General features: G+C 37.0%; 2 protein-coding genes across 4 annotated transcripts in view; one reads left to right on the top strand and one right to left on the bottom strand.

Annotated features, from left to right (window-relative positions):
- Positions 1-14,098, top strand: part of LOC149078630 (serine/threonine-protein phosphatase 4 regulatory subunit 1-like) — a 147,208-nt gene extending 133,110 nt beyond the window's left edge. For all 3 annotated transcript variants that reach the window (XM_089240769.1, XM_089240771.1, XM_089240770.1), the window contains 14 exons: positions 1,686-1,790; positions 1,982-2,047; positions 2,901-3,053; positions 3,932-4,614; positions 5,109-5,275; positions 5,409-5,563; positions 5,869-6,054; positions 6,170-6,331; positions 6,484-6,584; positions 8,658-8,778; positions 10,546-10,655; positions 12,139-12,296; positions 13,499-13,629; positions 13,784-14,098. In XM_089240769.1, the coding sequence (XP_089096895.1) occupies positions 1,686-1,790; positions 1,982-2,047; positions 2,901-3,053; positions 3,932-4,614; positions 5,109-5,275; positions 5,409-5,563; positions 5,869-6,054; positions 6,170-6,331; positions 6,484-6,584; positions 8,658-8,778; positions 10,546-10,655; positions 12,139-12,296; positions 13,499-13,629; positions 13,784-13,798 (2,313 nt within the window). In that variant the 3' untranslated portion in view covers positions 13,799-14,098. The remainder of the gene's footprint in view (positions 1-1,685; positions 1,791-1,981; positions 2,048-2,900; positions 3,054-3,931; positions 4,615-5,108; positions 5,276-5,408; positions 5,564-5,868; positions 6,055-6,169; positions 6,332-6,483; positions 6,585-8,657; positions 8,779-10,545; positions 10,656-12,138; positions 12,297-13,498; positions 13,630-13,783) is intronic.
- Positions 14,099-17,165: 3,067 nt separating this feature from the next.
- LOC149078629 (NACHT domain- and WD repeat-containing protein 1-like) overlaps positions 17,166-26,893 on the bottom strand; it is a 53,501-nt gene continuing 43,773 nt past the window's right edge. The window contains exons 11-15 of the mRNA XM_089240767.1: positions 23,906-24,138; positions 22,922-23,120; positions 19,347-19,531; positions 17,508-17,635; positions 17,166-17,409 (exon numbers count right to left, since the gene is read on the bottom strand). Coding sequence (XP_089096893.1) covers positions 17,252-17,409; positions 17,508-17,635; positions 19,347-19,531; positions 22,922-23,120; positions 23,906-24,138 — 903 coding nt within the window. The 3' untranslated portion in view covers positions 17,166-17,251. The remainder of the gene's footprint in view (positions 17,410-17,507; positions 17,636-19,346; positions 19,532-22,921; positions 23,121-23,905; positions 24,139-26,893) is intronic.

Below are 26,893 nucleotides of genomic sequence, written 5' to 3'. Positions count from 1 at the left end.
TTGCCTTAAAGTGATAGAAGTTTAATAGAAAATGTATATCATAATGATTAAGGGAGGCTGCAGTTTTAATAATGTAGAAAATCAGTGTCTATCAAAACTTGTCGAGATTTAATTATCAAAAATTAGTGCGGTATTGGTGTGACAAGGAAAGTAATTGGAATGTGTTAACAATAGTTGATAGTTGGACTAAGCCTTGTTTTTTTTTTAATAGATTAATGCTGTTTTTAATTTTTAATTGCTTTGCCTTGAAGAGATTATAGGAGTGTCCCAACAATTAACGCAATTGGCTGAATTATTTCTGACAGTCCAAACATTTCATGGCTTTAAATTTTGTTTCAGGAAAGTTAATTGTCTTTATTACAATTGGGCAAAAATTGTTTTGTCTGGGTCAGTAATTAAATCATTAAAACTATATATTTTTTTAATCCTGATTCAAGTGTGCTGTAAGATAAGAATAGGTTGTAAATCATTTGAGTAATGCAATACATATAATAATCCAAGAAGACTAACATTTCCACAGAAATGGACAAGACTAGTATTGTATCAAATGTTGCAGTTTCCTGAACGAGCAACTGTGTGGTTGTGTGGTCATGGTGACAGACTTGCATAGTGAGGTTCCAGGTTCAAACCTCACTGGCAGGACACAGTTGGTGGGCTGAAGTTTTTCTGTGGTTTCCATTTTTAGTCCCGTTTACATGTGCAAGATTGGGGGGTCGCTTTGGTAATTATTACCTGCTTGGCAACCTTTTCCTCAGGGGGGAAGAAAGGAGGGATGATCTGTCAAGAGAGTCCCATCTTTAAGTCAAAATATGTTGCGGAATGATGGTGGGTGACTCGGATCTCTTCCATAATCCTTTGTGCCACGAAAACTACTGTAAGCTCCTTTGTCAGCCATCTTGAGCCAACCACTTCCATTCAACCCACTTAACCAGTGACGACTTCCGGAAAGAAGAGAGAATGCTGGCATAAACTAAAAACGCCATGTAAACGGGTTGTAACGAAAATCCCTGTTACAGGTAAATTCCCAGGATATTTTATTGCACATGTAAACGGGGCTTTCAAGGCGTTAATGCTTGCTGATCTCTGTTAAAAGTCTAGCCTCAGAAAGCAACATATCTACAAAAATCATTGCACTTAACTCATAGCTTGGAATAAATAGGTGTTGGCTCTAAAATTCACATAGCACTAGATAGGCACTTGAAAGAAAGTATCTCTTGAAGTTTGTCAGCAAAATAATGTTCCTAAAATATTTTTTCATTCACTTTTCAAATGTGAATTGCTTTATGGGTATGCCACCTATTTCATCCTAAATGAAGTGAAATTATGAATGCCTTGATTAGTAAATGGAGAAAATTTAGTTAATTTTATTTCTTGATTGTAATTTTCTGAAATTACAATTAAGAAATAAAATAACTATTATTTAATACTATTATTAACTACACAAATAATAACTACATAATAATATTATACTATATTATATTACATATTATACTATTATTTAAAAAATATATTCTTCCATGTGACGCTTCATGTGCGTAAGTCAGTTTTTGAGGATCTTTTTGCCTGTCTTGATTAGTCTGATGGAATTGTAAATATGAAATCAGTTATATTGTTTTTTATTTTGTGAGTTGGATATTTATAGAAAATTTATGGGAGTCCATAACAAGTTATTTTTTTGTGTGTAGTTGATGTGTCAGACAGTGTCTGTAGTGGGGAAAGAACTTACTATGAAATTTTTTCTGGAACCTTTCTGCTCAATGGCTATGGATGCTCCTTTAACAATAAGGAAGGTGTGTGTCAATTTTTTTCTTTCATACATTACTTTTTTCATTACTTTCATACATTACATTTTCTTTGATACATTTGTATCTTGTTGTTTTCATATATTTTATGGGTTGTTTTTTTTTTTTTATAAAATAGCATTGATAATTTTGATAGCATTTGATTTTGTTTGATTTGATAGTTTTTCATTTCTATCTAGAACTGTGCATATAAGTTTGGTGAATTTTGTAAAATAGTTGGAACAGAAGTTTCTGAAGAGATACTTGTAAGTAGAAGTTCTTGTACAGTGATACCTCTCTAATGATAATTAGCTTCAAAATTATGTTTAGAGCAACGGGCCTACCACAATACCATTATTCAATCATTACATTTCACCCATAGTTTAAAAAAAATTGGCAGGTGGCAGCACTACACATAACAAGCATTACACAGAAACATACTTCACGTCAGGTTCAGTACACATGCACCAATTCGTTAGAAGTTCCGCAGAGGAATATGGACGAGGTGTATGTCTGATTCAGTAGTAGTAAAAAATAAGATAGTTATTTTGCACTATGTATACTACACAACCAACACCAGCTTTGTTCTATTGAATTGGTATTGACAACCTAGTTTTCCTAGGTGTTCTCATCCATTTGTGATTTGTTCAGCCAACTTCTGTGTGATACAACATGGTCTAATTTTTTCCCCATTGAATTTGCTATTAGCTGATTCTTTCATTTTACATGAAACGGTTTAAAAACTTTCAGAAAGAAGTGGAGGTACACCTGGAAAAGATTTTGGGGAGACTTGAGTTAGTTGGGCTCTAGTGACAGTAATTCTCCTGGATTTGCTATTCAACTCGCAGTGTAGCTGTTTTTTGTTGGTACCTGAATCCATATAAATGAAGATATTTGTAAGCAAAGGAATCGCTATAGGATTTGATTCTTCATTTATAAAGACATTTCTCATTATTTGTGATTGAATATTCGAAAGCAATGCCAGTGAATGGGGTAATTGGAGCTTTGAAATGTATTTCATGAATTATAAAAAAATCAACTTGTTTTGACAATTATAATTCCGATTTTAAGATTTTTGTGTAAGCAAATTTTTGTTGAATCTTTTTCATTTTTCATCAGCTACCTAAATTTCTGGACCTTTGTCAAGCTGATCAGTGGGGTATACGCAAAGCGTGTGCTGAAACATTTGTTGATGTTGCCCTCATAACATCAGCTTCAAAATCGACATTGACTGATGTATTCATTCGACTACTATGTGATGAATCACGTTGGGTGAGTTTACTGTAAGCTTTTTTCACCACCCATTAATTTTTATTCGTCTTATGATTTTGAAGTTCATTGGTACATTGAGTTTAATTTGTTCTTGAAAGTACTAAGCATTAAAAGCTATGTTGAATTGCACTTATAAAGTTTAAGAATTTATTTATTGTTGCAATGTTAGTGCCTGTATAAAAAAATTGATTTGCATAATATAGTGCGAAGTGTATGCAGAATAAAGGTAAATTTGCGTGCAATAAATAAATGCCAGTGCGCAGTCGAGTCCTACCAAGCTATCTGCTTCAACATGTCTGGAGTGCTCAAATTTTTATGTATCACAAATTTTATTTTTGTATGTTTTGTGCTTTAAAATCAGGTGAAAGTAAAGTAACTCGATTGATGGTGTTATAAAATTGAATCGTTTATCAATTATGATTAGACTTTGTTTCACCTGTGTTTCTAATTCTAACGAGGTGCTCTTTTTATCCGGCTTTAATCAAAATTTCTCAAAATGTGAATTAATGTTATTTAATAGGTCAAAAGACTGATTTATAGTGTGAATTTTTTTTTAAATACTCAATCTTTTAATCTTACAATTTCAAAATTCAAAAGCACGTTGAAATTGCAATGAACTATAGGTATACCTGATATCATTTTCGGGAGAATAAAGATCTGAATTCAAAGAAGAAAAAATTGTTGCTTTACAGGCATTATTCGGTCATGGGTCCTTGGAACTCAGGTTGTTGAAGAATCTATTCCTTATAGAATTAAAATGTTTTGGGTTCATGAATTATGTTTGTCTTATTTTAGGAATTATGTATCTGACACTATGGGGGATTAAAAATCTTTTGTTTGGAGTGGTATTGAATTTTTTTTTTTTTGCTATATTTTAGGTCAGGTTTTCTGCGTACCAGTCATTGGGAAGGTATATATCCACCTTTGCTGATCCTAAAAAGACAGGACTGCAGTATAATGAAGATGGTACATTGACGCACATTCACGGTAATGAAGACATATCTGAGTCAAGGATGTTTGGAGATTGTAACGAGTTGTTTTGGGTCTGTAAACATAGTTCATCTGAAACTAAAAGGAATACGTTTCAGGATAATTCTAGAACAAGTTTTTCAAGCATCAGTAGTGAGGGCTGGTGGGAAGGTTATATATCTGGTATGTTTACTCGTAGTGGTGGAATTCAGGAAGGTGAAGTAACGGAATCAAATGTTCTGAGTTCAACGCGGACAGGTGATAAACTGGTGAGAAGCAATTCTCCTCTCTCTGTGGTTGCCAAAAGTGGTCATCTTCACGTTCATCTTGATAATGACAGTGTGTTCAACAATTTTCAGTTTTGGAGGTTACCTTTACCAGAAATAGAAGTTGATGTAGACATAGAAAATGGCCAAGCTACCAGTATACATGTGAGAGCAAAAACTAGAGATGAAAGGACAAACAAAATATGTGCTTCTGATTTCAGGGTAGATATTTCAAGTCATCGTTTAAGTTGTGAAGAACCTCAGAAGATGACTGTGGATAGTGATGTTCCACAAGAATCTGAAGGAAACAATGAAGAGAGTAACAGGTATTTCATATATGTGTATATAATTTATTCATTTATTAGAATTTGATACTAGAGGCTATAAATTATTAGTTTGTGGGAAAAACAAACTTTTAGTTGAGTTTTATTTAACTTCATTTTCTCTGAGAGAATCATCTGATGAATTTCTACCTTCATAAAATATTTGTAGCATGTAGCAAAGGTACAGCCAGGGAGCACTTGGTTCATAAGGGGATCTTGTGATTACATTTGATAATGAAGTGAAATGTGGTGGGCTTGTAGGGGACCCCGTGGCCTCAGGAAGAGCATTGAATGGGATCCCTTTCACTCAAATGTAACTGGATTAACAGGGTTCTAGTATAACAAATACCTTTCATAAATCTTTTCTACATATGGCTGAGATAAATTTTCATGTAAGGGGAAGAAATTTTGTTCATTGTAACTAGAAAATTGTATTTTATCTGAACATAGAGCATCTGTTTTGCAACAGGCTTTAACATGAATACTTTAATTTTTAGACACGTGGAGGAAATTGTGGAGACATTGGTTAGGAGTGCTTCTGTGAGTACTGTGGATGATACTAGTCCTGGAAATGTGTGTGATGCACCAGTTTCACCGAAGTCTGGTGTTATCCAATCATCATTTGACGAAGCTCGCTTAACTGTTGTGGATGGTGAACTGAAAGGTAATTATCCCAATTGATGTGTTTTGTTTTTAACTGGATAAAATTGTACTCGCGTGTGAGGAGTGTTTACACTTTTTACACAGCATTCACAGTATATTTTGCTGCTTAATGATAGATGCATTCTTTTTTGTAGAATTGAAACAATCGCACAATGATCTTTGTAGTCCTGATCAGAAATTTAGCTACAATCCTTTTGAAGTAACTACGATTTACTCAAAAAATGAAGTGTCTTCAGACGAACCAGTAACTTCTTATAATCAAATACAGTATCCAGGAGTATATGAACAGGTGAGATTTGTTTCTTGCTTTGGAAAATTTAAACTTACGTTTGCATTTGAGTAAACTGATCAGTTTCAATATTTTGATCATACAATGCACAAAACTTTATCGCTCAAAAAAACACATTATCACCATCACCAAAACATCAGTGTTTGTGCATAATCAATTATGTTAAATCTGTCCTGAATCGTTGTCCTGCCAAAGTCATCTTGTCCTGATGTATGCCCATGTGTTGAAGTTTTTACTGTAGGTGTAATTTTTTGAAATTAAAAATTTTTTCCAATGTCTTATGGTAAATATAAATGTATTTTCAGGACATTGTACCACCGGAGCTGTTGTTGAAATATGTGTGCATGGTGGAGCCAGTGCTATCTCATGTAGTTGATTCAGAGATAACTCGATATTGTGCCCACTCCTTGCCTGCAGTCGCATATACGCTTGGCAAGAAGAACTGGGTCTGCTTGAGTAAATTATGTGAACTTCTGGCATCTGATATGCAGGTACTGTTCATAGTATTTTACTTTTCATTTACATGTTCATTTGTTTTTGGATTGTCATTCTTGATATATTCAGTTGAAACATTTTACTCACCCACATTTTGTTATTTATTTCTAGTGGAAAGTGAGGAGGACGATAGCAGCATCATTACATGTTTTGGCAGCAATATTGGGCTCAGAAATTGCAGGAAATGAATTGTTACAATTGTTCTTCTCTCTAATAAATGACTTGGATGAAGTTAGAGCTAGCATCGTTCAAAATTTATCAGATTTTCTGAAAGTAAGTTGAAAATATTTTTTTCAATATCATTAATTATGGAGGGTGATATGATATTGCTCTATGCATGAAGCTCAATGTGTATGTTATGTATTTAATGTTCATGAATTTTTATACCATTATTAGTTTATTTGAATAAAATTTTTTTCTTGCAGCATTTATGCTACCAGAATCGAAAACAATTTCTCCCTCAGCTGAAAAAATTCTTGAAAATGGATAATGAGCACAACTGGAGGTTTCGACATACTTTAGTTCAGTATGTATATCTCGTAATATTTCTGTACTCACACGTTTTTTTTATGAGCCAAAAAGTTATTATCCTACTCAGTGATTAATGTGAAAGTAAATCAAATTGCCTGAATAATGTAAATTTTTTCAGTAAAACTCTTCTTACGTTATAATTTGAACGACCGTGTGTTGTAAAACAAATTTGAATTTAAAGATTTGGTATCATTTATTTTAAATTTGTTGAATGAATAATGAAATATATATTAGACACTAACATACCAATTTGCTTTAATACGTTGCAAAAATGTACAGCACATCTGTTATAATGTTCATGCCATTGAAACTAAGCAATTCTTCTCAAAAGTGCCACTCAAGTGTATTATGTGCTGCTTAATTGTAGTCTGCAAAAAGACTCAACATTTTCATTAAGAATTTCAGATCATAGGCGGAGATAGACATTGAAGTCTGGGGGGGGGGGCAAGATGTCTATATATACACATTACATCAATCGACTCCACCTTTGAAGCTGGCGGTAGGGGCATTGCCCTTGTATCTGTCCATGTTTCAGATTTTTGTGATTCATTATATATTAAGTTATTCATAATCTTCATAATTATTCCTAAAAGAAAAAAAATATCACTGAGGAAAATGTCAGTTGATGACAGTTTCTAATAACACTTAACAACAAATTTTGAGTTTCTGCTTCTGAAACAAAAGTAATTTATGTAACTTGGCTATTCAATTGGCAATATTTTCCTTTGAAATCATAACATCAAGCGCTGCAAATTAATAGCAAACCGTTGATCCTAGAGGCACACGTTTAATTAGAAAAGGTATTCAAATAATGTGTGTATCTCAGATAAGTCATTGATATTGCAAGGGGTTGTATATTTGCTAAAATGAAAATATGTAGGAAGCTATTGAGCAGCTGCTGAAAAAGAAAAGATGTATCATGATTTTGTGCTCGCAAGTAACAAGCGACTGTTTTGAGAACGTTAATTCGAACAGTAACAGAGGTGAATTGATTGAGAAATGGAGTAAAGTAGTCGTATTGAGGCTATAAGCATGTTGATGTTCGAATTAAGTTTGTTTTTGAAATTGTTAGAAAAAGCCTGAAATACATTGATTGGAGGCACGGTCATTTCCTCGAGAGCCAACAAATATTTATTATTTTAAATAATTATGTGTAATAAATATTTGTTATATAGTTATTTAAAATAATTATAAATATTAGTATTTGAATAATTTCTACGGATACCCTGTGTTGAAAAAAGCCAATTAGAAAGTCTTATCTTTTCTGATGCCAACAAAAATTCCAAGTTCTTTAACATATTTGAATTCAAAAGTTTGGGTGAGAAAAAACGACATAAATGTGCGGGTAAAACATGATTTAAAGTCTACCTTTTTCTTTCGAATTGAATATTTTCACGTTGGGTGCAATTTCATTGTTGTTCAGTGTAGTCATGGGTCTACTATGTTTTGAAATTTGATATGGCAATAATTTCTTAGTCATGATCATCTGTTTCGAAATCGCAGAATCTTAAGGTAATTAGAAACACATTGTCGCCTTATAATGAAAACCTCGTACGTCAAAAATTCCCAACTTTACAGGAAGAGCAATAAATGGGGTGGAACGTCCCATTGAATAACAGGCAAAAGGGGTTAAATTTTTTTTTCTATAGCGAGCAAGCAGATCGTTGCTTATTATTATTTTTTTTTTTTACAGCTGTAATAGGTGAGATGTCGATTTTGAAAAGTACAAGGTTTTCATTATAAGGTGGCAATATTGCACATTCTTGTTTTACTTGTCAGCCTGTTATATCAAAAAATGCAGCTGCAGTTTTATTAATGGTGGTTTGTGTGTGCATATGTTCTTTTTGAAATCATGGAAATTTTGATTTTTACCCGTATTTCCAGAAAAGAAGGGTTTTTCCCATTTTGTTCTAATATTGTATGAATATTGATCTCTGAATTAATTTGTTTTCCTCTGTTATGTAACATTTCACCATGATTAATAAGCTTTTTCAAAAAGTATGTTGGTTGACCATTAATATTTTCGTATCCAAGTCAGATTACTAAGGTTTTTCCCTTCTATATATAGGCAACTTATTATTTTGACGAAGCTATATTCCCATAGTGATGTGGAAGATTATATTTACCCAGTAGCCATGTTTCTCATTCGCGATAGAGTGTGTGAAGTTAGACTTGAAACAATGCGTCTGGTGAGTTTTTATACTTGTATATGAAATTAAGCTATCAAAAATGTTTCGTTTTTGTTGTAAGTTCTTGAAGCATCTATGTTCTGTTGGTAACTTGAATTTTTCTAGCCAAGCTTTTGTAACCTGGTGGTTTTTTTAAATTTCAACTTGTTTGGAAACAAAAGGATGTTTATTTTTATCTGACATTTTTAAAGTTTTAAATTTCCAAGGAAGAGCAATTAAACATTGATTGTTTTGCATAAACATGGGTGCGTTGCATGACTTGTACAGCTATCCGGCCAGATCAGTCATTGTCTCTGAAATTTCATGAATTAGTGTCAAGCAGCAACACCTGCTACATTCTATTTTGTACAGTATACATCCGTTATTGCTCCCTCTCCTGTGCACCCACTTATTACTTTTCATCAACTAATCTTTGAATCATGTTAAGTAATGTAGGACAACCGCAAATGTAAAACTGTCTTTCACGGTAAACTGTCAGTGATAGAAAAACTTGAGAAAAGCAGTTCGGGTCTAGAATTCATGCTAAGTATATAAAATAACAAACCAAATCTTGTCTGGCAAAAGTGACATTCCCAACTTTGTTTCTTTTTGTAAATTAAAGTTATGTTAGATGTGTTGGCCTATACTCTAGTTATGCTGGAAAATGGAGTCTGCAAGTGGTTTTCTCAGCTTTCACTGGGATAGCTTTTTAAATTCATTCTATGTTGAAGGCTATGTTTTATATGATGTATTTTACTTTAATAGCTAATTACTGTACTTTTTTCATTGATGTACACTTTGCTGTATTACACTCCTAAGAGAATTACTTGTTATAAACCAGACTTTCATTGAAACTGACAATATTAGTCCTGTTAATCTGTTGCAGTGAGGTTCTCTAATGTAGGTGTCAACACACCTTGGTTATTTGGAACTTTGGTTAATAGAGAGGATTGCTGAAAATGTAATAAACAGCAGTCTGTTAATCATAGGTGAATTTATTTCGTCTAACCTTTAAGTTCAGCTCTTTTATTTCCATGCTCTTAGATTTGTTGAGGTAATGCTTGAATAAAAATACTCTTCAGTCCTTGCAATTCTAGGCAAAAAAATATGGTACATTTATGATTATGAAAAATTTGTAATTGTTGCCTAAAATGAATGAAGTTGCTAAATGGAGACAGCAAAAAGTAGAATGTTCCAGGAAAACAGGTCGTGTGTAGTCGCCAAATCAGTTCCAAAAATCTCCTGTTTTCCATTTTATTTGTGCCATGTTTTCTTTAGTACAAAAGTTCATGATAAACTACAGCTTTAAGTTTTGGAATTTGACACTTATGATCACCCTTCTCATGCAGAGTGGTGCCAAAGATGGTGGCACTGGTATGGCACATTGCTGTCTGGTTCGAACAAAAATCATATGAAGCTCTTGTGAAATTTTTTTGGTTTTAAATGAACTTTATTTTTAAATCTTTTTTGAGAGTGAACAAGAAATGTGTAATTTCCCCCCCCCCCCCCCATTTTTGTTTGAACCTGTTTCTAAGTTCATATCGCTGTTTTAAAATGTAATATTTCATGGTGATTCAATTGATTAACAATTTTGATTGTTACTTTTTTCTTATTGCCACCACTATTCTCTTCTATTTTGTTACCAGAACTCGTTACTCTGTCCACTTTGGTCTGGCCACATATTTTGGTCAATAAAGATTCTACTGTTTATTGTAAATTTACATTAGGCTAATCGCTATCAAAATTAATTTATTGTGCATCGAATGTTAAAGAAATGTGTTATTTCAGATTGCTGTCATTTTGTCAAAGCTTTCTGGAAATGAAGCAACGGTGAAGTCAGTTTTGAAAGATTTGCAAGATAAATTCTGCAACTCGCATAAATGGCTGTGGAGGCAAACGTATGTAGAATTATCAACAAAAATATTCTATTACCACAATGATCTATTACTTGCTATCAATTTTTAATTTATATATCATTAGCAGAGTTGCCAGCTGCTACAAATTATTACTATTTTCTATGGACTGCTGCAATTAATTACGGAGCTACAAAACACTCTCAATACTATGGAAATTGGTTTTTAAAAAATTGTCTGAGTTTCTTGTGTTCTATTTATTTTTATAAAATTGCATTGATCTTTACCATAACGATGAATCTGTTCACGCATGTGAGAGAGTTCGAGAGAAGACAAACTCAGGCCGATCTTTTGTCTGTGCACGAAAGGCAATCTGTAAAGCTGCGTCTAAACCCGCTGTTCCACCAACACCTTTTCTAGCAGAAAGCTTGTGCATGAAGCTCGTAATGTTACTGAAGTCATTCATTTCACCTAGTCATTGCATATACTGTAAAAAAAGTAAAGATTTCACATACGTTGACCTGTTTTATCCAATTGTTGCAGGTGAAATGACCTCAATGACGTCAAAGCTTCGCTTGAAGGCTTCCTGCTATAGGTGTTTGCTCTACTCAATGCCCAAACTCTCAAAAATCTGTCTTCTGCCAAAACCGGCTAAAAAAAGGGTTTTTGAATCGTTCAGCGCAGCTCGTAGGTGCCCTGATACAAAGAAAACGGATGGGAGGGGTCTAGGTTTGTTAAATGTTAATATGCAGGTTGGGATTGCCATGAATATTCGTGAATTATTACCGGACTCGGTGACCTCGGAATGTTGTTTCAGGGGGTGGGGATCATATGGCCGGAGCCTTCTAGGTTCCAGTGCCACTGAGGTGCTGTATTTAATGAACTTTGAATTAAAATTAAAAGAAATTAAATTTTTGAGTGATTATTTTTTATTGTACTGTGATTATGTTGTCTTGGGGACCCCTTTTCCCCAGGCAAAGCTGAATATTCATCACTATTGAAGCTTTAAGCCAATGTTGGCACATCTGCATTAGATAAAGTTATAGTTTTAGATTTTGGCCTCGTGCACAGATTTATTTCAAATTGTTTTCTTTTCAGCTATGATTTTATTGAATGTTATATTTCATATGCTGTGATATGGCTGGTTCCCCCACTCCCTCCAATTATAAACCGACTTTATAGGGTTAAGGGTTATAATCAAGGGGTTCAATTATATCAATTATCCTCAGGTGGAAAAGGTGGGTTACCTGGCCTCTAACCTATGAATTTAACAAATATTACTTAAAGGTTTGAAATGTTGTAGACTGTCAAACCCAGTCCTAACGATGTTACTATCTCCCGCGGCGAATATTTGGCATTTATTTTCGACAATCTGTTAAGATTCTTTCTTGCCTCTCTGTCCGAGAATTGTTGCTATAAAGTGCATATGCACTTGAAGAAAAAATTTGTCTATCTGTCTTGAAAAATATTACTTATAATGTGTAAATATTGTTACATATGAGCAGTTATAGATTGTTTTCCCTCTTAGGTATATCCTCATTTGCCAGCAGTTTGCTATTGACCGCTCATTACCTCCTGCTGTTTTTGCTAAGAATATAGCGGAGAATTTGCTGTCTTTCGCATGGGACTCTGTACCAAATGTTCGACTTGCAGTTTCTAGATGTTTGTTTGAAGCCTTACCATTAGGTAAATGATGTTACTACCATTTTTCTCACTAATTATGTGCTTGTATAAAATTTATTTTTGGGGTATCAGTTTTTAAGTCCAAATATGATAGGTATATTCTGTTACAAATTTTCAATCAAAATGGTATTTAGTCTAGAGCAGATCCTGCTTATGCTTTTTAAAAACCACCATGAAAAACATTTTGAGCAGGAAAATGCTTTGAATGGGGGAAATCTCTAGGTATTAGTAAGACTTGGTGCCGCGAAAATAAGTCATACTCAACAGGAAAGTGTTAGAGCAGGATCCACTATTTTTTTACCTCCATTGTTTAATGTAAAGTACTTTTTGTTTTATGTTAATTTAAGTCATGCTAACACCCTTTCTTTTTCTAAATAATACTATGATTTCTACAAAGGTATGACGTTCTGATAGCTTAAGTGAAACCTCTGTTTCAGCTGATATTACTGGAAAGTCTTGGTTTATGAAATTTTGGCATTGCTCATGAAAACCAAAATCTGTATCAAGAAGCAAAAAAAACCCAAGTTCCATTCGTGCAGATTTATACATTGTGTATAGAGATGCTAAATGGGTGTCTCTAATTGCAAGTAACAGGCTTAAATGTTTGAAGTGCTTCTATTTATGAACATGAAACATAAGTCCTAATTTATAATGTGAAAATTTTGGTGCTTCAAACAAATCGCAGCTGGCACTTATCTAACTATATTCGTCATGGACGCGATACATTAAATCTTATTTCATGTGGTTTGTACAGTCCTGAAAAATCGGAAATGCCTATAAATTTGTGGAAAAGAATCTGATAGACCCCGTCCCTCAAGGCTGGGCGAATTCCACATCGCCATGGTAAATAAAAAATTGGTATTGGTGCCTAAAATTTTCTTTGTGTAGTCACTATATGGCAGGCTGAGAGCAGCACAAAATGTTCGGAATTTATCACAACATATCTGTCAGCATGAAAGCCGAATAGTGCTTTTGAAAAGGTGGAAAAATCACCTTTTTTTCTTTCAGGATCTTGACAAACTTACTATCTGTTCTTTAAATTTTATTGTTGGTATATTAAAATTAAGTATGCGTATTATAAGTGAGAAATTACGTTAATCTAAATTTGAATAGATTGTATATTTGTATGAACATCAAAACTGGGTGATCTGGTAGTTACCAGTGTTGTGTTTACCAATTGTCCTTTTGTGTATTTTCAATGACAGACTACTTGAATGCGATGGAGACATGGTGTAGCGAGTTGGTTTCTGAAGCAACCTCCTTACTTCGATACGATGTAGACAGGGATGTCCGATCCTTTGCCAGCATGAATATGATCACATCTGTGCAAGACATGGTAAGTTAAAAACTAAAGATATTTGGAAGTAAAGTCAAGTGCGCCCTCTTTTATTTTTATGCCAAAATTGGACGCGCTGTTTATGTAGTTGTATATCATTTGCTATTTGTCTGTTTGATTTCTCTTCAAGAGCAATTTTTCATTCTTGTTTTAGCTCTCACCTGTTTGATGCAAAAAATTGAACATGGGAGAAAAAAGAAGTTATAAATTTTCAAATTCTCATCAACCAAAGCCTCGTCTCTCCAAGAAGATGAGTAACTGTTAAAAGTATCTTCGAGATGAAAGACCACGAAACAGTGCAGTAAATCATGGAGGAATGGCAAAATTTGTTTTGTTGCCATTATTTGCTGTGATAAATTGTTTTTATTAAATGAATTTTATATTACTATATTAAAGTGTACAATGTATACTTTCGTGTATCATAAACGGGCATCTTTTAACATACCAAATAAATATTTTTTATTAATGATTTGTGTGAAATCAGTATGTAAATTTGCAAATGAAGTTTCTATGAAGCATAATTGTATCTCAATTGGCTGAGTTGCAGGTTTTCAGAAGTTCTCATAAATTGTTTTTGAAAAGTGGATGCAATAATACAAACTGTGAAACACTTTGTATCATGGTGAACTGATTCAGGGAATGCTGCAGCACGTAGTATCATGAGTTTTAAACCTTATATAAAGGTCAATGGGGGCAATAGAGAAAAAGTTTCAAAAGTATGCACAGTAATCTTGGAAGTGTTAATTTTGTATTTTATTGAACTTCAAAATCCAAAAAGGTTTGACTATCTGAGGTGATTTGCATCAAAACATTGTCAGCAAAAACATTGCATTGACAATGAAAATAGATGGCAAAAACATTTTTTTTTGTCATCTATTTTAGTCATTAATAATCTTCCATTTTAGCATTTCCCGTTTTGATGATGTTCAAATGTGCATCTATGTATCCCCTAGCATCATCTGTATTAATTATAATCAAATATAGTGTGGACGATTCAAAAAGAAAACATGCCTGACACTGCTATAATTAATTTCATATATCATATGACAAAAATCTACCTGATGTCTACGTAGAAGTGCTTCTACCTTTTGTCGCTCCTGGAAATGCCTCATTTATAGGCACCTTAACCATATCGAGTTGACTGCATTGCCTATCAGCTGTTTCATCTTCCAACTCCTTTGGGGAGAATGTTTCGCATACTCCCACAAATTAGTACGAAAACAAAAACGCTTTGAAATTTTGTGAATTCTAGTACACATGCTTTTATTTCACTTATGCTTTCATTTTAAATAACATTACTACTAAAAGGAACTTGGTGATTAATCTTCCACATTATCCTGATAAGCTTGAAATAAATTGATTGCAGTAGTCCCGAGCATGTTTTCTTTTTATACCATTCATGTTTTAATTGCCCTGTCTACCAAATATAGGAATATTGGATATCTGTATTGTACATTCAACTGCCATTTAGACAATGTGGTCACACCGTTTGCTTTATAGATGCATCATAAAACTGATGCTTATGATTAAAACATTAAGTCCTTAGTTTGATCATACTTTATAATAGTTGTCTCAAAAATCTATATTCTTACCTGTTCTTAGCATTCAAATATCGCAACAATCCAGTATAATGATTATCACTTGTATAATTATATTACTTTCCTGTCTGACACATTTCTTACTGTAGCATATATGCTCAACCCATGGCCCTTAGCAACAAATAACCATACCACTCAAGTGACCCATGAAAGATTACCAAATCACTTAAGTGACCGGATTCCTTCAGTGGCTCACGGCACATTTTCAGATCATTTAATTAATCTGCAACAGCACATATCCATCCAGATCACTTAACAACCCAAAACACATTTCTAAATCACTTTGGCAACCCACGGTACACTTCCAGTTCACTTAAATGACATATGCCACGTTCGTAGATTATACAACTGGCTGGCGAGCACATTCCAGATCACTCGAGTAGTCATCCGCGCACTTTGCGATCACTTGAGTTGCTCTTAGTACTTATGGTTCATTTAAATGATCTGCATTTTTATAGATCACTTCAGTACTCTTGGCACATTTTCAGATCTGAGCAACTCAAGTCATCTGGAAATGTGCCATAAGAGACTCAAGTGTGTTGCGGCAAATTTCCAGGTGATTCAAGTGGCCTGTGATACGTTGCCAAACCAATACACCAAGTGCACCCAAGAGGTTAAGCACCCTTGTCCTAGTGCGTTTGATCTACAACAAAGGTTCTTAACCAGGGGTCTTTAGAGAGGTTTTGGGGGCAGGTGTTTGTTAATTTGAATGAAAAAAGAAATGTATGAATATATTTAGTAAAAAAAAAAGGTCCCTAGTTGCAGTTTTATTGAATCAAAGGGTGATACCTTTCTCTGGTCCGTCCAGTATCGGTTCCATTACCTTTTTGTTTTGTAGTGATATGTAGTTCAGATAGGCGTGCCCCCCCCCCCCCCCCAAAAAAAACCCTTTCTACATAGCTGCCAAGTATCCCGAATTAAGTCCATGATTGTAAAAATCCTTACTTTTAAGTGAATAAATTATTCCTCAAGAATTTACCCGAAAAAAAAAACTGCTTCATAAGCGTTGTGTAAATTGTCGCCCTTTCCTCAGATCACCCAAAAAAAAAAAAATTTTGGGGAGAAAACAGAAAATTCGCCGACCAGCAAGCGTCAATCCGGCGGCGTTTTGAAATCTAACATTGGTACGATCGCGTGTATTTGCTTTATCCATACGTCCCGTTTAGGGCCAGACGGAGGTTTTTGGTTTGCGAGGTAATTTATTAACCCAAAGGAGACTTCCCCCTACTGGTTGGCCATGATTGGCGGTGGCTTGCACGGTTTTTTCAATGGAAAATTTCCCTTTTACTAATGAAAAATCCCTGAAATGTTGTAAAAAGATCACTTTTACATTTATTTCTATACGGAATTTAGATCCGCGCGAAAACCTCCCGAATTCTCTCTCTCCAAAGTTGGCAACTATGTCTCTACATAATTTGAGGGGGTCGGTACTTAATAGGCCTACGTCGGGGAAAGGCCATGGGGGTTTATACTGTTTGACTTTTCGCTGCAGTGAAGCACCAACAGCATAGACTGGCTACACACTGACCCAATGTTTTTTGGCAAATTATTGATTCCAGAGCCCTGTGTCCTGACTGTTGACATTCTTCGACCAATGTGTTGACAGACTCATTGGAATATTGTTTTAAAAGGCGGATCCTTTGGCTGGAAAGTCTTGGTCGTACTCGGAGCCCAACCTCCCACATTTGACGATCATTGCCAATGGTAGAGCGTTCACGCTACTCGCCCATGACCAACCTTGAAACGTTTTTGAGCCTAGCTGAACAGGAGTGTGGCCTCGGCGTAAGCCGTATTTTCTGATCGTTCCAAAACTTAATATTTATGGATGCGCGCGTTGTACACAGATCCGTTTGTTGCTTCCCCCCTGTGTGTGTTCATAGGATATTTACGTACATAGAGATGTCGATATATATAAATAAAAGGTATATATTATTTATATTTAGCGAAATAGCACGAAAGCTCATCACAATTTGAGAGTTGGATGATCACATGTTCTGCGAGGGTAAAAATGTCCATTCTCTTCATCAGCTGGCCCTGTCTTCGAATAACTGATTTGTATGGCACAGGTAGAGCGCTTCGGGCTGCTTCTTGTTGGCGAGACCCAGAGCCACGGAGCTGCCATCGCTCGAGATAGCGCAACAAGTCACACAGTCGTCCGCAGTGAAAGCTGCCACGTGCCGACCTGTAAATTTTTTTTTTTCAAAGAATACTGTACTTTAAAAATACGTATTTTAAGGATTCATTTCGTTGAAAACAGTTATGTATTTAACACAGACACACCTTTGTTAAGATTCCATAGATGAAGTGTCCGATCCCTCTGAGTGGTGTCCATCGTGAGGCAGATGCTTCTGCTGCTGGAAACCAATATCCTGTCGATTGGACTCGATCCGCCTCGGCCGAGTGTGAACCTACGTAAAATAACGATTATAAGTAATTAAAATTAAGGCCCGTTCCCAACATGAGGTTTTGGGAAAAACAGGAATAAGAAGGTGCGGATCGTGTAAGTTCGTTTGATTGTCCCGTATTCGCTCCTCTGGTTCCGCACTTGAGCTAAGGCAAACAAATTCAGCTGCGAATGGAGCGGCGACAGCTATCGCCAGCTGCGAAGGCAAACATCTTCAGATTCGAATGGAACGAAAGCTGGCGTCTTCAGCTCCGTATGAAGCCGAGGCAGGCATCTTCAGATTCGAATAGAGCGATGGTGGACATATACGGGGCGATATGCTGGAGAAGACATATTCTGCGGGTGCACCTTCCCTGGATCCGCGCTTACCCTTACGACAAAGGATTAAATCCCCCCCCCCCCAACTCAGAGGATCGTGGAGGGGGTGTTTACGGAACAGCCAGATTTCGCATATTTTCGGCTCTTGGAGTGATCGGCCACCCCCAGAAATATGCAGGTGTGCTTGCTCCTTTATACGTGCATAAGAGGTGAAAGTCGCGCCTAGCTTCTAGGGAAAGCTGGTCGTCACCGATGAGCTTCAGACGTGCGTAGGAGTATTTGTAACTCCCCCACCCCCCACACACAATTTTTATATCTCGTTATGTTACTGCCGGATCCCGAAATAGGCCAGTTCACCCGCAAATTTTGGTTTTTCCAATGAGAACCTCAGTTTTGGCATTCGGTTACCCCGAGTACCTTTTGTGAACGCGAAACCTACTCTACGATACTTCGTACAGTTTCTAGAGGAAACAAACAAAGGTATGAAGATCGAAAGATCTTTTGAAACACTCTAACCTAAAATAATCGATTTTCTAAAATAAAAAGATCCGAATTGAGAAGTTCTACGATAAGACAAAATATATATTTTCAGCATATTAAATTGCTTCGTGCCAGAAGTTCTTAATCTTATTCCCATACTTGTTCTCATCTAGAAAATAGGTGCTTTAAATGAAACATCTTTATAGCATCAGGCATTGGTGTATATAGTCACCAATGCTACGTTTGTTATGAATGGTTAGTATTCAAAAATATTCGATTGATCGATTAAAACTTTTTGATTAACCAGTTGAAATTTTAATCGATTCTCAGCCATAAATTATGTTTAGCATGGCAACCTTAACAATCAAAGGAATCGGAATATTGTTATCTTATATAGAGAATATATTCACGGTAGATAGAGGCCGGCGAAAACCTGAAATTCGGACGTTGGCTGTTAGAACTGGCCGATTTCGGGCTTTGGCAGTAACATGTACCCATTTTTCGTGAAGCTGCCTGCCTTCGGCTTCCATTCGAAGCTAAAGATGTCTAACCTCGGCTTCCATTCACAGCTGAAGATGCCTGCCTTCGCTCCATTTGCAGCTGAAGATGCTGCATTACCTATCGCCCCTACCAAAAACCGGATTCTTTTTTTTCTCCCTGAAATTTTTTTGGGAAACTTGGTCTCGTAAAACACGGGACGATCCAATGAACTTGCACAATTCGCCCTGGATCCACGTCTGGTCACTTGGACCACCCCTCTTCAATCATCTGAGCTAACGAGATTTTGATTTCATTTGTATGGTACCTATGTGGCATATGCAAATTGCCGTGCTGTGACGTGCACATCTGCAGTCCCCCTGCATATAAACCTGGACCACCAGACTTTCTCTGATGCCAAAAACAAACTGTTGTCTCACCTTCGACTGCCATCCTGGATGTTCCAGACGTATAAGAAAGCGTTGTCGGAAGCACTGATGACGCAGGAAGAATCCGAACAAATACTGATCGCGGTAATACTGTATTCCGTCGGTGCTTTCCACTTCAGGGAGTTCTCGTGCGTGTCGTACGCAACCAGAAAGCTCGGAGATGAATCCAGGAGATTCTGCAAAAAAAAAAAAAAAAATCATATTTATTTGAAACTTCATACGCAACAAACTCGAGTGCCAGACGAATTTCTAAGCAATCATTTGTCTAAAGCTGGGATTACACTATAAAAGATTTATAAAAGTTATTTTTTTTTAAACTGGAAAAATGCAGCAAATAAGCGAATCGGTTACATTATAGAATTATTGTTTTGTGAAAGGTCTTTCATCAAACTTTTGAAAACTAGTCCCGGCCTAAAAAATTGGAGGAGAGGATGGATAGTAAAACCACATAAAAATGCGCTTCTGGCTACAAGTACCAGTTTCGTTGGAGATTTGCGTACTCTCGGATCAGCGGTTCTCAACATTTGTTTGATCTCTTTTCCATGGCAAAGCTCCGCAGGCCTCTTTATTTATTAAATTTAGTTTATTTTTCCTGAGCGGCCGCGAAGCCCATGGGTAGATCCCCAACGACTCCGCGGAGCACAGGTTGAGAGAGAGAGAGAGAGAGCCGCTGCCTTAGATCACGATCTTCCAACTGGGCTTACGCATGAACAAAAGTCCTGGAACCCGAAGAAATTTTAAAAAGAAAATTTCCTTGTTTTAGTAATGCTCACAATATTCGCACTGCATCTTTATTTTGAAATTCAACAAGATAGATGTTTTAAAAAAATTTCAGATCACTTTTTTTTTATGACTAAACAACTTAGAAACCGTGACACTAGTTTTTCACAACGAATTTTTACCAGAAGTTTACGAATGCCATTTTCCGTATTCAGGAAAATTTCTGACAAGAACGAACCGGATATCGAACCAGCACCTCCTAGAGATAGAAGGCCTCTGCACTATTTGCCATAAACGTCATTCAGACTACATAGCAAGTTTGCCACTTTTTGAAACACAGCATCCTATTTCGTTTCTTCTTATTTTGGCGTAGAATCTCCCAGATTGGCTCACAAATACTTCATAGTGATTGGATGTGGGGCATAGAAATCGCCAATTCTGAGCCCCTATCATTTCTTTTCCTCACAACGATGATACTGGCACAAGAAGAGAATTTTCTTCCCTGAATATTCTGAGGGAAAATGGACTACTTACTGACGTCACAAGCAGACTGCGGAGGCCTTCTATCTCTAGGAGGTGCTGATCGAACTCGTGACACCTGCAAACATCCTTTGGTATTTAGCCAACACCACCTATAGAACAAGGCCTCTGCACGAAGCTCGTGACGTCAGTGAAGGCCATTTCACCTATTGCCATTGGATATAGCAGGCCGACGCATGCGATATCTTTACCGTTTTTTTTGCAGTATATCTAATGGCAATAGGAGAAATGGCCTTTATTGACGTCACAGGCTTCGTGCGGAGCTAAAATTTCTGCAAATTTTGTTGAGTGGAAATATTCCTTCAAATTTTAGATAATTTCTTTTAACCTCTTCCGAGTTCTAGCTGTTTGAATGATCTGCATTAGAGGCCTTTCACACGGAGCGGACGCGGGTCCGCAAGAAGTTTTAACAATTGGAATATACTGAGCCGAAATATATCTCCGCACCTAGGAAATGTTCATGTGGGTCCAGACGTCGTCCGCATGTGTCAAAACCTAAGTGTGGGTTCCGCATCCGCACATAGAAGTTTTGACAATAGGTTTATTCGGAGCTATTCACACGATGCGGAGTGAATTCGTCCACATATTTGGCTACTTTTTAACGGAATTTTTTTAGTTATTTTGCCATAAATACCCTTAAAAACCACCATATGAGGGTCCCTGTTCATCAAATACGATGTACCCACATACGTCTATCCCTTTGTTTCCTTCTGAGATTGAGATATAGCAACTTTAACTGCCTTTTGTCCATATTTCACAATTTTATACAATAAAACCTGCCACTGACGGGACCAAAATGATAAGCCGTTCTGTTCATTACGAATATTTAATTGACTACATACTTTAATAACTTTAAAAAATTAATTCAAAAATTTTAATTTTTTTCTTTTTAAATTTTTAAAATTATTTAAAAAATTATAAATATTTGAAATATTATTTCAAATATTTATTATTTTTTTAAATTTTTAATCTTTTAATTTTTTTAGACTTTAAAACAAATTGTTTTATTAAACAACGTTATTCACGTACGGTGTTCACTCAGGGTCGGATTAAGACGTTTGAAGAGCACTTGAATATTTTTGGTGGTTCCCCCGATACCTCTACAAGTATATTTTACTCGATATTCAGTCTATAAACTTAAAAAATGAAATTTTATGTTTCAGAAGTGACTAATCTAAGGATGGGATTTCACTCTAAAAGGTTTATGAAAGTTATTTTATAAAACTTGAAAAAAAGTAACTAATAAATTTATCGGTTGCATTAGAGCAAATGCAACCGATAAATTTATTAGTTGCTTTTTTTTAAATAATTGTTATAAAATTTTTATAGTGTAATCAGGACTCAGGCCGGAATTATACCATTTGATGGTGAATAAAATTACAATTATTGACGTTTGAAGACTGCGAGTGCTTCTGTGTAAGAGTTTGAACTTCTGTGCCAACGGTGGGGTTCAAACACGGGTCCCCTCAATGGGAGTCTGTTATTATGACCACACTCGATCACCTCAGGGACTGACGTAATCTGGAAATGTACCACTTAATCACTTTTACGAAATTATTTAATTGGTGTCGCGAGTCATCAGATGATTTCGAGAGCCACATGTGGCCCACGGGCAATGGATTGAGTATGTATGTCCTATGACATGCATCGGAAACTTGCGTACTCTCGTAAAACTGCACACATTGTTTTGTCTTTGATCCGGAAATTTCGCCTCAGACATTTCGGAGTGACCTGCCCTGATCATTTGAGTAACCAAGTGAGTGTGAGTGAATGACCCCACGAGTGATGAAAAATGAATGGTTGAGTGAGTGACCGTATAAGTGACTATGAGCATTGGCGTAAGCAGGGAGGGGGGGGGGGTTTGGGGTTCTAACACCCTCCCTTAGCCAAGGTTATAGTGTTATTTTGCAGGAAAAAAAGTAAACCCCCCCCCCCCCCGAGAAAATTTTGCATATGTCTATGAGTGACGATGAGGGATCAAGTTTGTGATCGAATGAATAACCACTCTCACTTGATCTCTCATATGATTACATGCTGTCACCCACTCATACGGTCATCCACTACTCACATGATTACATGCTGTCACCCACTCATACGGTCATCCACTACTCACTTGGTCGCTCACACGATCAATCATTCACTCGGCCACTAATACCGTCAGGGCAGAGGCGAAATTTCCATAAACCGTTTTGCCTACCCTTTCGTTTTGTTTTCGTGCATTCTCTGAATGGTCTGTCATGTGCCTTTAGGGGGTACTCAGGTCGGGAACTACACTTAGAATTGTAGAAAAAATGAAAATTTCAGACCTTGGCAGCAGTGGCGTAGACGCGTCCGTCTCGATCCAAAGCGGACATCCTGGTGAGGAACTCGTGGTGCGGCATCCGGAACTCGTTCTTGAGTCTACTTTCGCGGACGTCCCAAGCGAGTAACGGGTAGGGCTTCTGCAGGTCGTCTCCACACACGCAAACGTCCCCGCTTTCGCATGCGATCAGGTTGCACAAGTACCTGCATCAGAATGACACGTTAAAAATAAACGTACGCAAAATCATACAGTATTGGAGTTCTTAACCTTCTTCAGCCGCGACCCAAAATCAGCAGCAAGATCAACTTCGTGACCCATGGCCAGTGATTGTTTTTGAGACCTGTGGAAACCAGTGATGCAATAAGTGCATTCATATTAACATGACTAAATGGATTTGTACGACCCATCTCGGAAGTCCCTGCGAAAGAAGTCCGGTCCGTAACCCCATAACTCAAGTGTCCCTGGCATTTAGTGGATTTGAATGATTCATATCGTAAGTCCCGGCGAATCAAGTTTAGTTGTGACCCATGGGGCTCAAGAATGTCTACCTGTAAATGGATTTGTAATTGTACGACCCATCCTTGAAGCCCCGGCGAATCAGGGTTGGGTCGTGATCCATAGCTCAAGAGTCCCTGGCTTTTAGTGGATTTGAACGATTCATTTCGAAAGTCCTTGCAAATCAGGTTTGGGTCGTGACCCATGGCTCAAGAGCTCTGTGGTGTGTTGCTACTTTTCCGGTAGCGATCTACCAGAGTTTCCTTGAAATATGGACTGGGCCGTGTAATTAGTGGAAACTCTTGAAGCGGGTTTTAAACCCGATTTTTCTATTTTCCATGTGAAGGGGGCTTGAGTCCCTGACTGTTTTTTAGATTTATACGACCCATCTCGGAAGCCTCTGCGAATCAAGTTTGTGCCACGACCCACAGGTTAAGAACCCCTGGTATAGTAGTATAGTAGTAATGCGTGATATGAATGGTGCTGAACTTGCCTGTCGTCACCGGAAGTCATGTGAGCGTCGACCTTGCCGCTGGTGGTGCTGATCTTGAGTAAGTCCGTTCTGGAAGACGACACGGCGACGAGGTGCCTGGCGCCGTGGACCACGATGACGCCTTGCGACGCGTCCACGCAGTCTTCGGTCCGGGCTAAGCAAACGCCTCGGCTGACGTCGTAAATCTCCAGGTAGTTGTTCTCCACTATCGCAACTCTGTGATTATCCAGCACCTATTTATAGCGAATGTGTTAGGCATGTAGTGCATTTACGCACACCCACGCACAAGGAGGTGACGCAACAAAAGATAGACCGTAAAACACTTGTTCATGAAAAGAAAAATTGGGGTCTGCAGGGCCGTTTCTTCAAGATCGTGGTTCCGAGCATTTTAAGTTGGGAGCTAATTTAAAATTGTTGTGTGTCTTGTGATTCTACCCTGGAACCATGTTTGACGCAAATAAACTTGAAGGTCTTGGGGGCGAGGGCGGCATGATGTCGCGTATGCATGAATATAAAGCATCGAGTATCAATCAGTATAATATCGTTACACTGAAAACTCTGCTGTCATCTATGAAATATAAAAAACTGAACCATCACCATGTAATTTGCTTACTTAAAAAATCATGTTGAACAGAAGGAAAACTGCTGCTACCTATCAAATAAAAAACACAACTGTTACAATTTTTTAATCATAATCGATGACCGGTTTTTGATTAATGTGCTACAAAAAAAAAAGCAACATAGTATGATATCGATGAATATTTTTTATAAGCAATAATATTGATTGAACTATCAAATATGCCTTGGACTTTCAACGGTTGTTGTTTCAATGTTGTAAAATTACGTACATAAAACCTGCAACATTACAACATGTAAATTTTTCCCCTAACTTCGTTTTTGGTCGCTACCAGACCAGAATTGAATTTTGGCTGATTCCCAGCCCTATGGGCCGCCTGTCAGCATACAAACTAGTCAAGAAGGCCTATGAAGAAAGGAAAGTATATATTGTTTGTTTATAGAATTGTGTTAAGCATCTATGTGTATATGTTTGATAGAAAGAAGTCCAATTGGTCATGGTCTGTCTCTCTCCCTTAATACATTCAACGCCGCCACAATATACTCAACACCACCACATGACACACAATAGTATATGCGGTTAAATATGGCTAAATGTTGATAAAAATTCTATCGCAACACAAAAATTCAAATGTATGTACTCGCAGGTATTTTCATTTTATAGTATATATACAATATTTCCCATATCAGAGAAGAATAAAATTGACTTATAGCAATTCCCAGTCTAAGTGCATTATCTGCCTGGGTCTCCTACATTTCTTCCAAATCCCTATGTCGTAATTCACTATTTTCACTATCTTCCAGTGACGTAGATATTATCTATTCAGTTTTACTGTTGCTAACAATCAACTGTTAAAACTCTGAGGTACACTTGACAATTTAACCAATATTGCTTATAAAATATTCTTAAATATTATATTGCTTTATTTTTTCGCGGCATGAAAACCGATAATCAATTTTAATAGAAGAATTATTACAGTTGGCTTTTTATTTGATAGATGGCAGCAAAAACTTCAGTTCATTGAATGTGATGAAATAGTACTTTTTGCAGTGTTTTTTTAACCTATTTTCGTTCACGACATCCCCCTTTGGAACAACCACACTTTTCTCTCGTAGCCCTCCTGTTTTATCCAGTTCCCACCCCTCCCTATCAAGGACAGAGACCATTCTTATTGAATTGATTTTTTTTTGAGTCTCTGTGCAGCGATGTCTCAACACCACGGGCCCTGAAAAAAAAAGATGTTCTGGAGCCCCTATTTTAGCTGGGAGTCACCTATGAGGACGGTAAAAAAATTGCCTCGGGCGTCAAAATTTTCGGGGCAGTAGTTTTAGGTGGGGACAATGTGAGCACCGTTATAAAATTATCAAATTTTCGGGACCGCAAAATCATGTTTACCTCAGGCGGTAAAAATCCTAGTGTACGCGCCTACACTCTCTCTCTCTCTGTGGGAGAAAAAAAAAGTTGTCCTTTTCTCACGAGCTTCTGGGTGCTCACCATGGACTCCCCTTCACATCTTGGAGCCTTTTTCTTTCTTTGGAACCATGCACAACTCCAGTCTATCGCCATGGGTAGTTTTTTTTCCGAATGATATGCGCCGGAAGTCTGAACTTCTACCTCACAGTCTGCTGGTAGGAATGCATCTTGTACATTATTGTGCGTTAATTCTAGTGCTGCCATCTATTTTTCAAGCTGTGAATTAAGTGTTGAATTGATATATGTGATAGCTTTGATTATCTGTGCCGTGTTGAAGGTCTGTTGCTCTCTGTGGCGAGACTTTTTAACAAGGAGATAAGCTCGTATTCAGTGGCGTATTTACAGGGAAGGGGGGCTCAGCAGGCTATAGCCCAGGGCGTAAATTCAGAAGGGTGGCAAATTTGAGGAATGGAAAGTGTGTGCGAGAAAATTAGTCGAACGGGAGAAGGGCGGCAAAAAAATTTGCATAACCCTAAATAAATCCGCCTTTTCAGAGTAGTGTTGCCTTGAGAGATCTTCAACCTTTTTCTAGTCGCGAGCACTGCCTGCACCCATTATCAACAGAAGAGCACCGTTGCGGCTCGTTTATGCATGATATCAAGATGATTCCAATCTTTTAATACAATTTGAGTGTTTTACTTATAATACGTTGATCAAGTGGTCGCGAGCACGAAATCGGACACGAACATCGAGCACTCTGGATGTTTCAGGGAACACAGTGGTGCTCGCGAGCAACGGGTTGAAGATGCCTGCCTTAACACATGGGGCTATCCGGGCATGACCCTGGATGGGGAGGAGCTCATATAAATGAGATCCGGTTAAAATTTTCGTGAGTAAGCGTGTAGATTTGTACAGACTAGCATTTCTAGCGAGGTAGGGCCTCAAAAATATAATTTTCCCCCATGGGCTATCTTAAGACGGCTCTTGCTGCCGACACA

Source organism: Pholcus phalangioides, unplaced genomic scaffold (genome assembly GCF_987345545.1).
Source record: "Pholcus phalangioides strain wild (caught in Gottingen) unplaced genomic scaffold, Ppha-v1.0 ptg000013l_1, whole genome shotgun sequence".
Taxonomy (NCBI): domain Eukaryota; kingdom Metazoa; phylum Arthropoda; class Arachnida; order Araneae; family Pholcidae; genus Pholcus; species Pholcus phalangioides.
The sequence above is the reverse complement of the archived record's forward strand: the minus strand, read 5'-3'. Positions and strand labels throughout refer to the sequence as shown.